This window comes from Bos grunniens, chromosome 5 (genome assembly GCF_055505025.1).
Source record: "Bos grunniens cultivar Pamir isolate PY7600 chromosome 5, Bosgru_T2T1.0, whole genome shotgun sequence".
Taxonomy (NCBI): Eukaryota; Metazoa; Chordata; class Mammalia; order Artiodactyla; family Bovidae; genus Bos; species Bos grunniens.
The window spans coordinates 95,425,773-95,445,460 of NC_141169.1; the positions used below are offsets into that span (position 1 = coordinate 95,425,773).

General features: G+C 39.5%; 1 protein-coding gene across 4 annotated transcripts in view; it reads right to left on the bottom strand.

The window, feature by feature from the left end:
• PTPRO (protein tyrosine phosphatase receptor type O) overlaps positions 1–19,688 on the bottom strand; it is a 259,746-nt gene that overhangs the window by 56,892 nt on the left and 183,166 nt on the right. For all 4 annotated transcript variants that reach the window (XM_086404083.1, XM_086404084.1, XM_086404081.1 and 1 more), the window contains exons 11-12: positions 18,689–18,840; positions 17,170–17,290 (exon numbers count right to left, since the gene is read on the bottom strand). In XM_086404083.1, the coding sequence (XP_086260209.1) occupies positions 17,170–17,290; positions 18,689–18,840 (273 nt within the window). The remainder of the gene's footprint in view (positions 1–17,169; positions 17,291–18,688; positions 18,841–19,688) is intronic.

Consider the following 19,688-nt stretch of genomic DNA (forward strand, 5'->3'; position numbering starts at 1 on the left):
GCTTCTTCCAGCCCAGAGTTTCTCATGGTGTACTCTGCATATAAGTTAAATAAGCAGGGTGACCATACACAGCCTTGAAGTACTCCTTTTCCTATTTGGAACCAGTCTGTTGTTCCATGTCCAGTTCTAACTGTTGCTTCCTGACCTGCATACAGGTTTCTCAAGAGGCAGATCAGGTGATCTGGTATGCCCATCTCTTTCAGAATTTTCCACAGTTTATTGTGATCCACACAGTCAAAGGCTTTGGCATAGTCAATAAAGCAGAAATAGATGTTTTTCATGGAATCCCTGGACATTTAATCTTGATCAATGTATTAATCCACTAGTTAAGCAAACCATTCTGCTTGTGCCCTTTCATATACATTTCCAGTACTGAGGCCCTGGGCTTGCTGTCCGTCAGTTCTGGGTGTTGGTCTGCCGTCTTGTTCGCCCACTGCTGAACCTCTCCTGGTCCCCTGCCTATGCCCCTCTTCTCTGAGCCCTTCTCTCAAGTTCCTCCAATACATAGAATGCTCTGCCTGCATCCAAGTTCTTAAGCCAGGGTCCCTCTTACCTGCGTGTGTCTAGCCATCAGGTTCACGTAGTGGTATACTCGGCCCATTAGCATGACAGGCATGACAGGCAACTACTGCACTGTTTACCTGTCACTTGGATTTCTTTTCATTCTCGGTCCCACCCTCCCAAGTCTGTTCTAAGGCTCCTGGCATTTAGTGGGGCTTGAAAAAGCCCTAGAGGGCAGTTTACTCTGAGAAATGATATGTCTTTGTGGGGGAAGGTCTGGACCTTCTTTCTGGAATATCATCATCATGACCAGAACCAAGAAGTTTGTCAGAATCCTCCTTGCTGTGACCTACCGCAGTAGAGTAAGTTTGTGTCCAACTGTAAAAGAAGCATTTTTCTTTTCCAGAGGCAACCTGACAAGGCTGGGCAGAAGAGTTGAAGGAATAAAGTGATGAGTTGGTCTTGGGCAAGTATAATTCACAATAGATGTCAGAACCCCTTTCTCATTTGCTATAAATTATTTACTCCTCTAAACATTGTACCGTCTCACTTCCCCTCTGATGAAGACTGTTGATGAAACACAGAGGTTTACTTCCACTTCTTATGTCCTTCATAGTTGTCACTGCTATTTGGATTATAAGCCAGAGACCAAATCCTCCAATGATTCTGACTCCTGTAGAACCTGAATGGTTGGAAGCAAGTGTGACGTTGTCTGAGGCAGAAACGGGTGATTCGTTAGGCTGAGCCTGGGTTATGCCTCTTTAAAAGATGCACACTACAGAATTGCTCCTCAGAGTGAGTTTCTTAGACAGTAATTAGAACACCTAGAACATCTCTACATTTTTTTCCTATTGGGTTGATAAATTCAGTTCAGCTATCTGGTATGAATCAGCCCCTGTGGCCTAATGGATAAGGCACTGGCCCCTTAAGTCAGGGACTGTGGGTTTGAGTCCCACCTGGGGAAGAAGGAGTTGTATTTTGGGCTTCCCTAATAGCTCAGTTGGTAAAGAATCTGCCTGCAATGCAGGAGACCCCAGTTTGATTTCTGGGTCAGGAAGATCCCCTGGAGAAGGGATAGGCTACCCACTCCAGTATTCTTGGGCTTCCCTTGTATCATCTGATATGAACATTATCCAGATCTTGATCTCCAAATCTGATTGATTTTCCATGTGTGTTTACTCAGGTATCTCACTATTAACACCAAACTCCATAAGGTTAAAATGGAACATGGAGTCCCTGCCTTTCCACAAATCAATTCTGCATTCCACCTCTCCCTGATACTTTCATGAACAACATTTCAATTGTCTAAGCTGACAGTTTTGAGGCTCTCCTCTTCCTTTTTTGCACTACCTTTTAAAACTTCCTTTCATCTCTTCCTTTTGTTTATTTCTTTTATTATATTGCACACCCAGGCTTTTGCCATCACACTTAGCAATCATTACAACAGCCCTTTACTCCTTTTCCCTGTCTCTTACTTGATTCTTTGTTTTGTCAATGATGGTTTAAATTGTTTAAAAACACCACTTATGTGAATAACGAAAAATAAATAAATAAAAACACCACTTTGCTCCTGTTAGATTCTATCTGTACAATGATTTACTGTGATCAATTTCTAATGTGTCAAATCCAAATACAGTCAAGTCCCCTACATATGAATCTTCAGGCTGCAAACTTTCAAAGATGCGAATGCATTCACATGTTCAATTATGTTGTTAGTGCATATGTCTGGCAATACATTGTCACGTGTGTGCTTCCTCTACAAGTGGCTGTGTTTTTGTGTACCTAACTGTAGAGTACTGTATAGAGTACAGCGGTATAGGATCTTTATAGATAGAATTGAATCCAGCAAGGAACCAGAACCTGGGCCATCAAAAACAGGTGTGAGTGAAATTTCAACTTGCCCTCTGTCTCCTGTTGCTGACGATCCTTCAGCTCCACCATCTCCCATCTCCCACCTCCTCTCCTTCTCCAGCCAGTAACTCTTCCTGCCTGTATTATCAACCTATCACAATACAGTACTGTATAGCTGAATGTGTTAGTTGGGTACCTAGGCCACCTTTGTTGAACTTATAAACACGCTCTTGGAATGGAACTCATAGTATGTAGGGAGTTTACCGTATGCTAAGTGTTAAGGATCCTACATACTTTGGCCACCTGCTACCCGTCACCACCATCTTTCCTGCACAGACATGCTGTCCTCATAAAGCCAGTCTTCTTGCTGACCATTACACAGGCATTACTCTTTCTCAACTCATGTATTTCTCAACCCTCAGTGTGTTCTTTCTGCTCTTCTGATCACCTTAAAGAAAAAGCCTTACCTTCTCCTTCAAAGCTTATCTGATGACTGTCTCTTGAGGCTCTGTCCCTTCTCTGACCTTCTCTCACCCTTAACTATTTCTTATGTGATCTGTGTGAGTGAAGTCCTGATTCCACTGGGTCCTTTAAGAACTGCGGTCATGTGCAATAAATTATTTTGTCTTCATTTTGATCTAGCCATGCGTAGGGATGCAATAAATCTTACCTGTTGACAGAATTAAAACCTAAGTCAAGATTCATTAACCAGAGGTGTTAGGATTTAAGCATCAAGTAAGATCAGACACGTCGGCATTGAATTTTGACATTCTCTGCCTTTGTATGGTGATTATATTTGTAAAAAGTCATCAGCTCTCAGGGGCAGAGTGAAAGACTTGTGAATTAGAAGTATTTTCAGTGACCGAAGAAATAAGACTTAGATACTGGAATACATGTTTCCTCTGGTCTGGCTGAGAATGTGGATGCAGGTGATGAGTGTATCCTTAGGAAAATATCCAAAGGATCTGGAACCTCTAACAGCCAAGTAACATTTTTTTTTTTTCCTTCCTCAGGTGGTATATGAGGCAATAGATCATTCCAAAATCACTGTTCCCATTATTTCTGCATCTTTTTCTGAAAGACATCATGCATTCTATAGGTCAATGAGAAATATTCACAAGAAACCTGCTTGAAAATACTTATGATCTCTGTGGTAGGGATATTTTCCTAGATAAACTGGGGAGAAATTCCACCCTGCTATTCTGAAGAAAATAAAGAAAGTTATCATAATATTTCATAAGTGGAGGTGTAAGGAGTGACTTCTAATTAAATTTCACTATTCAGGACGACATCTGCTCCAGCGAAAGTGAAAGTCACTCAGTTGTGTCTGACTCTTTGTGACCCCATGGACTATACAGTCCACAGAATTCTTCAGGCCAGAATACTGGAGTAGGTGGCTATTTCTTTCTCCAGGTAGCCATTCCCTTCTCCAGGGGATCTTCCCAACCCAGGGATAGAACCCAAGGCTCCTGCATTGCAGGTGGATTCTTTACCAGCTGAGCCACAAGGGAAGCCTCATTTGCCCCAGGGGATGTATTAAAATTTTAGGACTGTATTGGGCTATATAGTAACTGCTAGCCACATGTGGCTACTGAATGCTTGACATCCGGTTAATCTAAATTGAGAGATGCTATAAAAGTAAAATACAGACTGGACGTCAAAGACTTTATTTTAGTATGAAGCAAGAACAACAATATCTCATTAATAGTTCTTTATACTGACTACATATTGGAATGAAACTATTTTGGATTTACTGGTTAAGTAAAGTATATTAAACTCAACTTCAGCTATTTCTTTCTACTGTTTTGTAGTGTGGCTCCTAGAAATTTAAAATTACATAAGTGGCTCTCACCATATTTGAATTGGATAATGCTGGGTTAGAACATTCCTTCCTGTTTGGTAGAGAAGTTTGCAAATTCTTGGCAGAAACTGGTCAGAGGGTCCCCCTGCTGCTGTGTCTCTTTTCATGAGAAGGCAAGGTCAGCTCAGCCCAATAGCCTAGGATGGCTGAGAACAGTAGTCTTGAACTTTTTGGCCACTAATGATCGGTTTCGTGGAAGACAAGTTTTCCCTGATCTGGGGCAAGGGTGGGGTGGGAGATGGTTTTGGAGTGGTTCAAGTACATTGCATTTATTGTGCACTTTATTTTTGTTATTATGATGGTGGTTTAGTCCCTAAGTTGTGTCCAAGTCTTGCAACCCAGTGGACTGTAGCTCTCCAGGCTCCTCTGTCCATGGAATTTCCCAGGAGAGAATACTGGATTGGGTTGCCATTTCCTCCTTGGGAGATCTTCTTGACACATGGATTGAAACCACGTCTACTGCATTGGCAGGCAAATTCTTTACCGTTGAGCCACCAGGGAAGCCTCTCTATTATTATTACATTGTGATATATAATGAAATAATTATACAACTCACCATAATGTAGTATCTGCGGGAGCCCTGAGCTGGTTTTCCTGCAACTATGGAGGGCACAACCTGGATACTCTGCACGCACAGTTCACTAGGGTTTGGACATACAGCCTCTAGAACTTTGAGAAAATGTATTTCTTTTGTTTAAGCCACACAGTCTGTGGTATTTTGTTTTGGCAGCCCCAAAATTTGCTAATATTTTGTATTAGCAAACTAATACAGTCTCTTACTGCTCAAAATATCCAATTCAGTCTAGTTAACAAAGGGGAGAGATATGAAGATTTTGTTAATGTTATGAAGAGTAAATGAGCTTTAATTTAATGTATACAAGACACTGTATATAACAAATAGTCATGGACATACTAGTTACGGAACATCTTCTGGTTATCATTTTCTATCTAAATGATATTTTAAATTTTTTTCAAAATTCCTCTTCTCCATATGTCTGATGTCTTTTGGTTTAAAATAATTTCAAAATCCATGACATTTGATTTGCAAACCTATGGACACAGGGAAAAGAGACAGACATGCTATTTTTACAAAATGGGATGTAGATACACAGCTGTTTGTTTTTAATTTTTGGCCACACTCTGTGGCATGTGGGATCTTAGTTCCCCAACCAGGGATCGAAACTGCACCCTCTGCATTGGGAGCGCAGAGTCTCAACCACTGGACAGGCAAGGAAGGCCCACAGCGTTGTTTGTTTTTAAATACTCTCAGCATTGCAAGTGTATACTGGACTGCTTTGTCCTCTCTTTCCTTCTCATCTCTCCCCTTCAATGCCACTCCTGTTTGAGTTGGGAATCCACCTAATTTTATAGGAAATGAAGTACCAGGCACAGAACATGGGCTGAATGGAGAGCCATGATGCTATCCCTCCCATTTAATGTAGGATTGGTTATGAGAGGTTCACGATACTGGATCTCTGGGGAGTGAAGTGACCTCTAGTGAAGTATGAGCAAGTATTTGATTCTCATTCTTTGCTCCAGCACAAATCTCTTTCTTTCCTCGGGAATTCCAAAGGGAGTCAGGTATAACATTCAGCCTTGGATCAGAATGGAAGATATTTATTGCCTAAAATCCGTCTTTCTCTGACAGTTATTATATTGTTTCTTCGTTTAATGTGACCCATTTGTTTAGCTGCTGATTGAATTATGTTAATGAGGCTAAGATGCTATCCATGAAAGCCAACTGGTTTTATTCTGGTTGTGTTTTACACCTTTAAAATTAGTGAGTCGTTTTACAAATGTGTGACATTGAAGATATGGAGAATTCAATAGAAAAACATTGTAAAAAATGACTGACATGGCAAAATCTATTTTCAGTCCTCAGCCTGACTGACAGTAAATTGCTACCATCCTCTTCACACAAAAGTTGGTCTTTAACATTTATAGTATAGTAAGTCTTTGAAATCTATTTTTATTTTCCTCAACTCAAGTCTTCTACCGTAAGCAGTGTAAACCGTAGAACTTGGCCAAAGAAAACATCTGTGACTTAAGCGGTTAAAGCTGCATAAGTTACATTCAACTTGGTTGAAAACAACATCTGCAGAAGAGAGAACTCTTTGAAAGGAAAAAAAAAAAAAAAAAAAAACCCTAAGGGTGAGTTAAGATTGATATGCCATGAAATTAAATAGAGGAAAATGCTTATTAAAGAAGACACTTTTGTTAGATCTGACATTTCTCAGGCCTATTCTCTTATTGACTTCAGATTTCTTTTCCTACATAAACTTCATAAGTAATTAGAACATTACAGTAACACTGGAGAATATATAATAATTCGGGCAAATGTTTAGCATTAAATTATATTAGGCCCATTTTATGTACAGAACATAGACTTTTCTCAGGAATCCCTTCATTTCCATTGTTGTTGTTCGGTTGCTAAGTCCTGTCCGACTCTTTTGCAACCCTATGGACTGTAGCCCACCAGGCTTCTCTGTCCAAGAGATTTTCCAGGCAAGAATCCTGGAGTGGGTTGTCATTTCCTTCTCCAGGGGATCTTTCTGATCCAGGGATTGAACCTCTGTCTCCTGCATTGGCAGGTGGATTTGCTGCCACCAAGCCACCAGGGAAGTCCTGTTGTTTCCATTACATTTTAAATAAATTCTTGATGGCTAAATGATGGCAAGAGTAAAATCCTTTTCTATGAATCATTGGGTAAGTTTATGGTAGTACAGCTCAAGTAGCTTCTATAGATTTATAGCATTTTTCAGAGAAATCTCTCTTTGAACTTTACTTAGTTTAAAACAAAAGATCTTACTTCCTCCTTTGTTGGTTCCAGGAATATGTGTTTTTGCTTGGCATTTTTTTTTTAAGTTAGAACTTACATATTGCACAATTCCCAGAAAAAAGTCACTACTCTTACTGTGTCATCTGCCTCATTGCCTTTACTCTGAACTCAGTTATGAACTAAATCCTAAAACTGAAAGGAACATTAAAGATCGCTTAGTCCAGAACCTCATTCTGTAGAAAAGGAGGCTGAAATTCAAAGGGCCTGAGTCATCTTTCTAAGATGACACAATTTGACTGTGAAGGCAAATACTCCCAGTTAAGGGTCTCCCTTCTGCACCCGATTTCCTTCCTAAACATATGAACATTTTCCATTAACTTCCATATAACTGGGGATGATGAAACTTCCAGATGATGAAACTTCTGGAAACTTCCTTTGTCCAGAAGACCAACTTTTCCAGAGCAGGAACTTGATTGTGTATTTAATCTGTGCCAGACATCACAATAGCTGCCCCATCAGTCCAGCATCCAGATTCTTGCAATATATTGAAGAGAAACAAGCAAAATATGCAAGTCACTTTACAGTGGGGAGGACAAATGCTTTTAAGAATTGCTGAAAGTGTGACAGGGCTGTGGACAGCTGGCAAATTTCAGCGTTACTCAGAAAACCACCGTGATGAGAAATGGGGGAGACGTATGTTGAGGACAGGTATCGATTTGTCTTGCACCCAGGAATGGAGCCATGCAACAGTGATATGCATGGCAGCCTAATCAATGCAAGTGGGTTTCCTCTGAAACCAAAGGAAATTTCATGTGTTTATAAGAGGTCAAACAGATGAAAACTGTTACAAGCTTCCTCCATTAATTCCATTTACTCACACACCCCCATAATGCCCATGTACTCTGTCATTTGTTACCTTACTACAGAGCCACCCAGCCTAAGGCCACCCCCTCCACTGGTCCAAAATCCTTTGGCCCAATTAAAGACACCACCCCAACAAATCTCACCTCTAACTATCCTGCATCATCATTTCCCCTGCTCTGTTGAATCATTCTGATTAGCTCAAAGACAAGGTTTTTCAATCCACTTAAAGGGAAGGAAAAATAAAACAAAAACCAGCTAAACAATTACAACTGGATCCTTTTATCATTAGCTAGCTACTGCCCATTTTCTCGGCTTCGCAGGTGACAATAAGAAACCTGTGCACCACAGCAAAGAGTAGCCCCTGCTCTTTGCAACTAGAGAAAGCCCTCACGCAGCAACTCAGACCCAGAGCAGCCAGAGATAAAACATGAAAGACAAAAACCCTGCATGATTTGCTCCCTTGCTACCCTTCTTCCCTCTTCTTGTTCGTTCCATTTCAGCCATACTGCCTTCCTGACTTTTCCTTGAACTTGCTGGGCACATTGCTGATTTTTTTTTTTTTACACAAATGTTCGTAGCAGCTTTATTTGTAATAGTCCCAAAATAGAAACAATCCAGATGGCTTTCAATGGATAAATGATTAAGTAAGCTATGGTATAGCCACATTATGGACTGCTACACAGCACTAAAAAAGGAATGACAATTGATACATGCAACAATTTGGATGAATCTTGTGCCAGAAAATCATGCCAAGCGAACAAAAAATTCCTGATAAGTTACATATTGTATAATTCCACTTATATAGTATTCTTTTTCTTTTAAAAAATTAATTTATTTTAACTGGAGGATAATTACTTTACACTATTGTGATGGATTTTGCATTACATCAACATGAATCAGCTATGGGTGCACATGTATCCTCCCATCCTGAGCCACCCTCTTACCTCCCTCCCTACATTGCTGCTTCTTATAATTTCTCCCAGTTACCTGCCCAGCTCCCTCCCGCAGCTGCCTCAGGATCTGTCTGAAATAGCATCTTCACTGTAAAGCTTACTCTATCTCCATTTCTGCAAAAAATGCATCCCCCCAGCTGCCCAGAACTTTCCTTTCCTTTCTCATTTGCTGATTCATTTTTCTCCACAAAACTCATCACCACTTGACATCCTTATGCTTATTTGATCATTTCTTTTTCTCCATGAGAATGAGGGTAGACATTTTTGTCAACTTCGTTCATTTCTGCATCATCAGCACCTGGATTAGTGTGTAGCACACAATAAATGTTAAGTACAGATTTGTTGATAGAATAAATTAATTTTTTAAAAGTAGAGTACCTTAGTTATTTTATTAGCTGCTAATTGACTGGTGGTGTATATATATATGTTCTACTCGATAAACTTTGTGCCAGCCACCACAGTCATACGATTACCCCAAATTAATAGAATAACTACCTAAAGTGTTGCTCAGTTGTGTCTGACTCTTTATGACCCGATGAACTGTAGTCCACCAGGCTTCTCTGTCCAGGGGATTTCCCAGGCAAGAAAACTGGAATAGGTTGTCATTTCCTTCTCCAGGGGATCGTCCTGACTTGGGGATTGAACCCAGGTCTCCTTCATTGCCAGCAGATTCTTTTCCTTCTGAGCCACCAGGGAAACCGAAATACAAATACCTGTCTCTATGTATATACATAAATAATATGCATACTTTCTTTCCTTTCTCACTTTCTTCTTCCCTTCAATCCATTCATTCGTCCATTTTCCTGTCCCCTCTCTGTGCTACATTGACACAGATGTATTCATCCTATTATTGAACTCATTTCTGCTTATTTGTTTTGGTGGGGGATAACAAGTTAGTCCGGAGAAGGCAATGGCACCCCACTCCAGTACTCTTGCCTGGAAAATCCCATAGATGGAGGAGCCTTGTAGGCTGCAGTCCATGGGGTCGCTAGAGTCGGACACGACTGAGCGACTTCACTTTCACTTTTCACTTTCATGCCTTGGAGAAGGAAATGGCAACCCACTCCAGTGTTCTTGCCTGGAGAATCCCAGGGACGGGGGAGCCTGGTGGGCTGCCATCTATGGGGTCGCACAGAGTCGGACACGACTGAAGCGACTTAGCAGCAGCAGCAGCAGCAGCAGCAACAAGTTAGTCACTCATTGGAAGAGGATTCACAGAAAGGAATGGGTGGCCCGGGAGTGGTACTTCAGACATCAGTTGGCTGTGACTCACAACACTTCACTCACTTCTTACCAAAAATAAGAACTGCCTATACCTAAGTAACTATTTTCAAAATTGTAAACTCAGTGACTTCAACACAAGAATTAAACACATTTTCTCAACTAAGAATGAGACTCAGAAGGCCAGCACCTTGCAATGGCTGGGCTCTTATAAAGTCAGAAATTACATTTCATCAAAATGGATATAATTATTTGTAATCTACTGAAATTTGATGTGTGTGTGAGAGAGAGAGAAAGTTAGGAGAAGTGAGAAGATTCAAATATCCCTTCCAATTCCTAATATTTGTGTCCATAGTCAAATTATGTTTTAAAGATTTCTAATCTATATAAAAACTTTCATGACTGAGACTTAGGAAATCAAGTCAATTTCACAATGCTCAAATTCCCAAACAGGAACAGAAAGCCACAGGAATGGGTGTGAGGCTCTTCCCTGCTCTGTTAAATGTGTTCATAGAAACATGAAGTTTTAGAAAAAATCCACCCCCAATCCAGGAAAAGGCAAGAAACAGATTAAAAAGGTTAAACAGGTTAAAAAGTACTATTTCTAGATCCAGGCTCAACAGTGTGTAATGTGGGTCAGATTTCTCTAGATTTCAGCTTGCCCAAGGGAGGACATGACACTAAATTGTTTCCAAATCTCTTCCAGAGCTAAAGTTATCTGAGTGCTTACCTTGAACCTGTCTGAACACGTCTGTGGTCAGGATAAAGCAGACCTCTTACAATGTTGGTGTACATACAGTTTTTTTCCTTTCTCTGACTTTATTGCCTCTTTCTTCCATGTTTCTCTTGCTGTCTCCTCTTTCTCTGCTCAATCACTAAATACTGGAGTAGCTCTTCTTGCCTAGACCAGAGCTCTTTTTCTGTATTTTTAATTAGTATCTAATTATTCAGTCACTTTTATATTCCCAGCCTAGAATTCTCCCCTGACCTCCAGACACATATATCAATGGGCTTCCCTGGTGATTCAGATGGTAAAGAATTTGCAGTGTAGGAGACTCAGGTTCGAGCCTTGGGTCGGAAAGATCTCCTGGAGAAGGAAATGGCCACCCACTCCAGTATTCTTGCCTGGAGAATTCCATGGACAGAGGAACCTGGCAAGCTACAGTCCATGGGGTCTTAAAGAGTCAGACACAACTGAGTGACGAACACTAACACTACATATCAATAGTCTCTTTACTCGACAACTGCATTTTTTATTTTTTTTATGTCTGAGGAAGAATCCTTGACTCTCAACTTATGCCCAGGTAACTCCTGTTCTAGTTTTTCTAGTCCTTTCAATCTCAATAAATTGCCCGACCCCCACCCTAGTTGCTCAAGGGCAAAGTCTAGGAGCTGTTCTTTCTCTTTCTCTCATTTCTTGTTTTCACCCCATCAGAAAGTTCTGTGGCTACAACCTCCAAAACAGCTCCAGAATTCTGCCCAATTCTCTCCATCTCCCTTCCTACCATTTTGGTCAAAGTCACCATCATTTCCCATGGCACTTATTTGAATTAGAATGCTGTTTTTAAGGTTAGTGATGACTAACCCCTTAACTGGTTCCCTACATTTATTTTTGACCTCCAAATCCTTTCTCCCTTGAGCAACCAGAAGGATTGTTTTAAATATAAGTCAGATTATTTGTTTAATTCTCTAAATGACTTCACATATGCAACCTAAAAATAAAATCTCAACTCCAAGCCTTATAATCCTATATAATCTGAATTCTCCTGATTCATTCTGCCCAGGTGCTCTTGCCCAACCTTTTCGTGGCTGGTCCTTTCTTGTTATTCAGATCTCTTCTCATTGCTTCTTCAGAGAAAGCTTTTACTGGAAAGCCATCTGCATTGTACTGCCCTATTTTAATGCTCTTTCCTGGTGGCTCATAAGGTAAAGAATCTGCCTGCAATGTGGGAGACCTGGATTTGATTGGGAAGATTGCTGGGAGGAGGGAATGGCAACCCACTCCAGTATTCTTGTCTACAGAATCCCATGGACAGAGGGTCCTGGTGGGCCACAGTCCAGGGGGGTTGCAAAGAGTCGGACACAACTGAGCACACATACATAAGAAGTCTGGCATCTGAACAGTGTTTAGAAGTTTCTCAGCATATATTTGTTAAATAAATTAATGAATGGATATGCTATTACTGTTAGGGGAACCACTGACTGAGACCACCCACCCAGGCCAGGTACCATAGTAACCACTTGCATGAGTTATCTTACAACAGAAGGTCCTGGTAAGGGACATAGAACTAACAAGCTACCACCAACTGGAAGAATTCAGAAAAGGTCAAAAGGAGAAATTTCAGTCCAAATGTCCCACCAACCTCCCAGAATCCTTCTTGCTGGAATTCATCTTGATTGAGCAATGTGTGTGCCATTAGGAAGAATCCTGAGTCAGAATGATTGCCCAGAGAAACTAATCCCATCACCATCAAACCCTAGACTGTGAGCCACATGGCAGAGAAATTCTCCTGGTTTCCCTTACTCTATTGCTAACCACCTGGGCACCGTTTCCCAATAAAATCTCTTGCTTTGTCAGTATGTGTGTCTCCTCAGACAATTCATTTCCAAGTGTTAAACAAAAGCCCACTCTTGGGCCCACTCTCAGGTCCTTCTTCCTGCAACATTACCATCGATCTATTTTATGAATCTCATTCTTATTTTTTTTTTCATTCTTATTTCTTTCCCTGACTGCTTCCTTCCTTCTTTTCCTTTTTTTTTCAGTTGGAAAACTGATTGTCTGATGTAAACTTACAAATCCTCCTAATGTTTCACCAGAGCTCCAGGTGGATTCACCAAGACTAGAATTTATGACTGGTTGCTGGTTGAAGCCATGATTGCATGCAGACCAATGAGTACTTATAAAATGACAAGTCTTAATGCAGATTTGATTGACATTTGTGTTGACTACCAAAGGGAACTGCCATCATTTATCACTGTAGTACCATGAAACTCTTGACAATCTAAAATTCTTAATGGGATGACTGGCTCAAAGCCTTGTAAACAGCACTGTTAGCAGTACTGTCTTCTCCTGGATGTCCATTGATGACATAATAATCAGATAATTTTGGTAGTATACCATTTTGGATTAATTTATATTGTTCTGGATTCACTGATAGAATGGTTTCTTTCCTCAGATGGCAAGAATGAATGTTTTGTGAAAAAAACTTGCAATTCAGTTATTACTAAAGCAAAATATCTCACTTCTCTGAAAGATGGAACTTGTTTTGGCTAAATATTAACAATAATAATAATTTCAACTTTGAAGTCTGTAGTTTCATTTCCATTCAACAAATACCTATTAAGTATCTACAGCAGAGAAGGCATTGTGTTGTAGAAAATTAAAATAGCTTATAAAACACAATAATATGATTAGAGAATGGAAAATAGACCTTTAGACAAATGGATAAAAAGTATGTTATTTTGTTTCCAGAAAAAAAAGGCTGAGGACAGATATATTATATAAAGATTGTCTTGCTTTCAGAGAGGAACAAGATTGAGGGAATATTCTGTCTGATATTAATATACCAACATGGAAAAGCTGATTGATTCTAAGGGTAATGATTCACTAGAAATAATTGCTGTGGTAACTTGCTTCCCTACTTGAAACATTTAAAGGAACTTCCTAAATTGGTATAGGCAATCCTGCTCATTAATGGAGAAATATGGAAGCTCAAAACCCAATGGCAAGTTTGGGAAACAAAGTCAGTTTCTTACTCCCACTCCTATTTGTGTGAGTGTAATTGTTCCAGTTTATGACTTTAACCCATATTCCTGAGACTTCATAGATCATTCATAATGTCACGTAAAAATGACAGCAAAGCAATAGGCCACTGAAGGCTACTTTGGTAAGACCACCCTTCAACTTTCACTTTAAGGGAGACCAACATACCAAATGAATTGGAGAAAGCATCTAGAAACTTGGAAAGAGAAAGCCTTGGGGAACGCAGGCAGAGTCTTCAAGTAATTCCAGTTACCTGGAAGCAAATTTGAACTAACATTCATACAGAAGACAAAAGAGACACAGATGTAAAGAACAGACATTTGGACTCTGTGGGAGAAGGCAAGGGTGGGATGATTTGAGAGAATAGCACCGAAATATATATATTACCATATGTGAAATAGATGACCAGTCCAAGTTCAATGCTTGAAGCAGGCATTCAGGGTCTGTGCACTGGGACAACCCAGAGGGATGGGATGGGGAGGGAGGTGGGAATGGGGGTTGGGACGGTGGAACACATGTACACCTTTGACTGATTCATGTCGATGTATGGCAAAAACCACCACAAAACTGTAAAGTAATTAGCCTCCAATTAAAATAAATAAATTAAATTAAAAAAATCAGAGATAATGGTTGGAATTGCTAAGCAGATTATTTTTTTCTTAATAAATAGATCATCTAGTATTGGAAACTGGTGATCTCCACATTCCTGAAATTCTAGTATAGACTGCTAGGGAGGAGTAGATTGTGGGCAGTGCAAGAAAGATTGAACTTAACTCATGAGTCTTTATGAGTCCTGGAGAAGGAAATGGCAACCCACTCCAGTACTCTTGTCTGGAAAATCACATGGACGGAGAAGCCTGGTAGGCTACAACCCATGGGGTCGCAAAGAGTGAGCAAAGACTGAGCAAAGAGTGAGCAAAGAGTGAGTCGACTGAGCGACTTCACTTTCACTTTCATGAGTCTTGATAAGAGCAGCAGAGCCCCCTTAAGGGTGCTTGGAAATTTGCAGAAATGTTTTTAGCTGTCACAAAAGATCACAAAGTCAATCAGACTTCTGTGGGCAGGGCTCAGAAATTCTAGATGTCTTTCTATGATCAAGAAAGTTCCAAAGAGAAAAATTGTCCCATGTCCCACATTCCACATAAACCTCTAATTTTGTGACCAGAATAAATTCATTATAAATATAGTTACAAGTACTTAATCACACGATTAATATTGGAAAAAATTATCATTCTAAATAAAGTAAGTCAGGAAGAGAAAGACAAACCATATGATATCACTTATAGGTGGAATTGAATTTACAAATGCTATAAATGAACTTATTTGAAAAACAGAAACATACTCATGGTTTTAGAAAACAAAGCTATAGTTACTGAAAAGAAAATGTGGGGAAGGGGAGGGATAAGTTAGGAGCTTGGATTTAACAAACACACTCTGCTATATATAAGATAAATAACCAACAAGGACCTACTGTATAGCACAGAAAAGTCTACTCAATATTCTTAATGAACTATATGGGTAAAGAATCTGAAAAAGAATGGATACATGTATATGTCTACCTGAATCCCTTAGCAGGACACCTGAAACTAACACAACGTTGTTAATCAACTGTACTTCAATACATTTTTAAAAGTGATACTGAAAAACTACTCAATAGTTTACTGCCCATATTGTCTATTTAGTACATCATGCATTTTCAATTATCTATTTAATTCTAAATGTTTTCAGTGCAAGAGTTTAGTTTTTATCACGGCAAATAGGAGACAAAAAAGATTTAAAACTTAATGTCTTGTGCATTGAATTATAGAGAAAATGCAAATAGTGGATAATCTGAGAAAATATTGTGTTTTGTTTTGTCTCAGATTTTCCAAGAGTCTAAAGCATCACTGACAGCACTACTGATCCTGGTATTTAAGCTGCTACTGAATCACCCTGGTTCATCTTCACTTAAGCAGTACATAGAACATATTAGAGAGATTTGAGATTTTTATGGACAGACTCCGACACAGAGTACAAGCTGGCAGACATCGGAAATGATGATGTCAGTAAGTTGCACTAAGTGTTTTGAAAACATTTTTATTGCCACTCTATATGTAAATTCGTTTTTTATTGAATTATAACTGATACACAATATTGCATTAGTTTCAGGTGTACAATGTAATTATTCAATATTTTTATTGATCACAAAATGATCTCATGACATCTAGTCACGTATAGACTTTATTTTCAATGATTAAAACGATGAGGTCTCTGCTGTAAAAATTGGGTATTGATGTGCATTTATTGTGGGGTTATCATCCTTAAACTGACACTGCCCAAGAAGTCTACCACCCAGCTTTTTGCCAATATGTTCTCTTTTGCCAATTATAGGATATCATCTCTGAGGTCCCTTTAAGTACCGGAAACTAAATATTTTAACACATGGTATTGTTGAGTGTAGAAGATGCGTTTTGCATTACATAGTGTCACTTCCCAGTTGCTTTTCATAATATAATTATTTTAACACCATGCAATAAGTTCCAGCTCATTTGTAAGAATATATTTTCCTCATTTTCTCTTACAGCTCATCATTTTTCTTAACATGTTATCCTCATTCTAACCAACATTATCTTCCACTTTCTTTCATCATAAGCAAATATATCTACTGTCTTAATATTTCTCCTAACTCTAGTTTTTATTCTAGGGCCCAGCTACACTTAAGCTTGACAGTTATTTATTTTTAATTAATAGTAATAAATGAGTTAATATGAATTTGTTCATTCCTTTATTTTTATCCTTCTTGTATGGAAGAACTACAGTTCTTGTTACTTCTTACAAACTCATATTTATTCATTTTCATTGTAGGTAGTCATCAAGTAGTCCCATTACGACTTTTAGAAGAGTGAAAAGCTGTACCTGAACACATACATAGGGAATCCATGTTATTTTTTTAATATAAATTATTGTCCTATTATCTTGATTTTATCTTACAGTTAGGATGCTACATCAAATTTGAAAAATCAATATGTGGATTATTTTATGTATGAAATTCAGCTTTATTTATGTAAAAGGGAAATAGTATCTGATAGGGTTGAGAATATCGCACTAGATAATAGCTAAGGTCCTTCCATCTCTAAAATCCTAAGACTCTGTGATTCTTCTAATCTTATTATGAACAATGAACTCCCTTCTCCCAACACAGTAGACACTGTCCTCACAGAAACATATGTTGAATGTACTTTTTTTGATAATGTAAAGTCTTTTTTGCATTTATAAAAGACACTGAACCAGTTTTTTCCATTTCTTTGAGTTGAGAAGACCATGCTAAACCAAGAGATACAAACACTAGTCCTCCAGCATGATTACTTGCACACACACACCTGTGTTCTCTTCTTACCTAGCTTGACAAGACGGAGCATGGAGGTGTTACTTCCTCTCTCTGTGCAAGCAGTTACAGAGAGATTGTAGATATCTCCAGGAGGCAAGCTGAGAACTGCAGTCATGACATTGCGCGTTACCTGCAAGATCACCAAAATCAAGCTGTAGGGCTATCACAGGCATCCCATCTCTGTTCTGTGCTGCAGTCTACAGCTGATTAAACCTTATGGATATGTTATTTCCTCTGAAAATGATACAAATTCCTCAACTGAGCCAAACACAAGGTAGCTCTAAATAAGCACAACACAGATCAGAACATTTTTTGTGATTAATTCCTTTGTTTGGAGTACGTATTACTACGATTTTTTTTGTCCCTCTTGCATTCACAGCAAATTTTAGAAAAAGCAATTACTGGGTTGCAAAAATAGGAACATTGCTCAGCCCAAGCTGAGAAGCTCAGAGGAAACTTAGCCATATCCACAGACACCTGGCTTCTTAACTAAAGACTACATTTTCCAGTTTCTAATATTGATAGTGGGGACCATGTGACCCAATTCCAATCAATGGATTGTTAGAGGAAGTCTCATGGTCAACTTAGAGTTTTGTTCACACCTTTTAAGTGCTGGGCCTCCACATCCTCTCTTTTTCCCTTCCCGCAGGCTGGAATGTGGCTGTAAAGGTGAGTGGAGTTAACCTATGCAGGTGATGACTATACGCAGTGGCAGATGGAGCAGCAAAATAGAACAAATCTGGACTCTTGAATAATCTCTCATGGCAGAGGTACCCTTTTAGTCCTGGGCACCTTGAGAGAAATATAGATGTTGATATTTTTTAAACCACAATCTTAAAAAATTTTTTTATTTCAATTGTTTAGTTGGTACCCTAACTAGTACAATGCAAAAGCTTAATAAACCAGGAGAGAAATCAGTACTTCCAAAGTCTCCAAATATTGAGGGTGTTAGGGACATATGGAGAAAAAAGTGAAAATACTGTGATTTTCTTGAAAATGTTTGGTATTACGAAGAAAAAGCTCAAATCATAACTTTAAATATAGGTGAAATCAATTACAACAACTACAACTATTAAAAATTAAAAGGTAAGCTCTGTGAAAGAAGGACTTCAATTTTGTTCACTATCCTATCTCCAGAGAGGCTTCTCAGGTGGTGCTAGTGGTTAAAAAAAAAAAAAAAAACCTGCCTGCCAATACAGGAGACTCAAGAGAGAGTGGATTCTAAGATCCCCTAGAGGAGGAGATGGCAACCCATTCCAGTATTCTTGCCTGGAAAATTCCACGGACAGAGGAGCCTGGCGGGCTTCGGTCTTTGGGGTTGCAAGAATTAGACATAACTGAGCATGCACACGAGCACGCGTGCGTCCACACGCACGCATGCACACACACACAATCTCCAGAACCAAAAACAGTGCTAATTGGCATGCAAACACTTGTTTAATGTCTCAGTAAATGTTTGCTTCATGATTTTCAATAGTATATGCAAATAAATGTCAGGTGCCCAATACTGAGACTCAAAGAAACATACACTCTTTTTAATTTTCTTCTTTCCTTCTGCAACAACCATCCAGTGGAGCATTCTAGAATGGGAGAGGTCTGTGGTGTCATCCCCGTAGGTCCAACTGATGTACAACAGACTGTTGAAATATTCCACAGACGTGATTTCCGGAGCAACTGGGGCTACAATGGAGGAAAGAAACACACTTTAATTTAGTAGACTACTAGTAATTAAAGAACTTATCAATAGAACATGAAATCCCATACAGAGCTTGTGCTTAGTCACTCAGTCGTGTCCAACTCTTTGTGACTCTGTGGACTGCAGCCCGCCAGGCTCCTCCATCTATGGGGATTCTCCAGGCAATAATACTGAAGTGGCTTGCCATGCCCTTCTCCAGGGGATCTTCCCAAAGGGATCCCCAAGAGGGATCAAATCCAGGTCTCCCACGTTACAGGCAGATTCTTTACCATCTAAGCCACCAGGGAAACCAAACTCTATACAGAATTTAAAGAATTAAAGTTCACACCTCATGATGGACTTCCCAAGTGGCACTAGTGGTAAAGAACCCGCCTGGCAATTCAGGAGACATAAGAGATGGGAGTTTCATTCCTGGGGCAGGAATGAAATACTGGCCCACTCCAGTATTCTTGCCTGGAGAATACCATAGACAAAGGAACTAGGAGGGCTACAGTCCATAGCATTGCAAAGAGTTAGAACACAACTGAAGTGGCTTAGCATGCATGCACAACAGCACGCATGATAGTCCTAGGGACTCGTGGACATGTCTGTAATATAGTGAAGTTGGATGGTATGAGGTGGGCAGTTGTTCTGTGGGATGTTACCTTGCGTGGCTCAGACCCAGGACAGTCAGACTCAACTATGCCTGAGGAGAGCACGCCTTTTTACAAAAATTTCAGTTATAAGATTACTAAAACATTAACTAGTTTGGGTCAATTGTTCGGTTAATTTGTTGCTGCATCAATAAATTAATATTATTAGGCACTGGTGAACTTATTTTCCAAGCAGTACT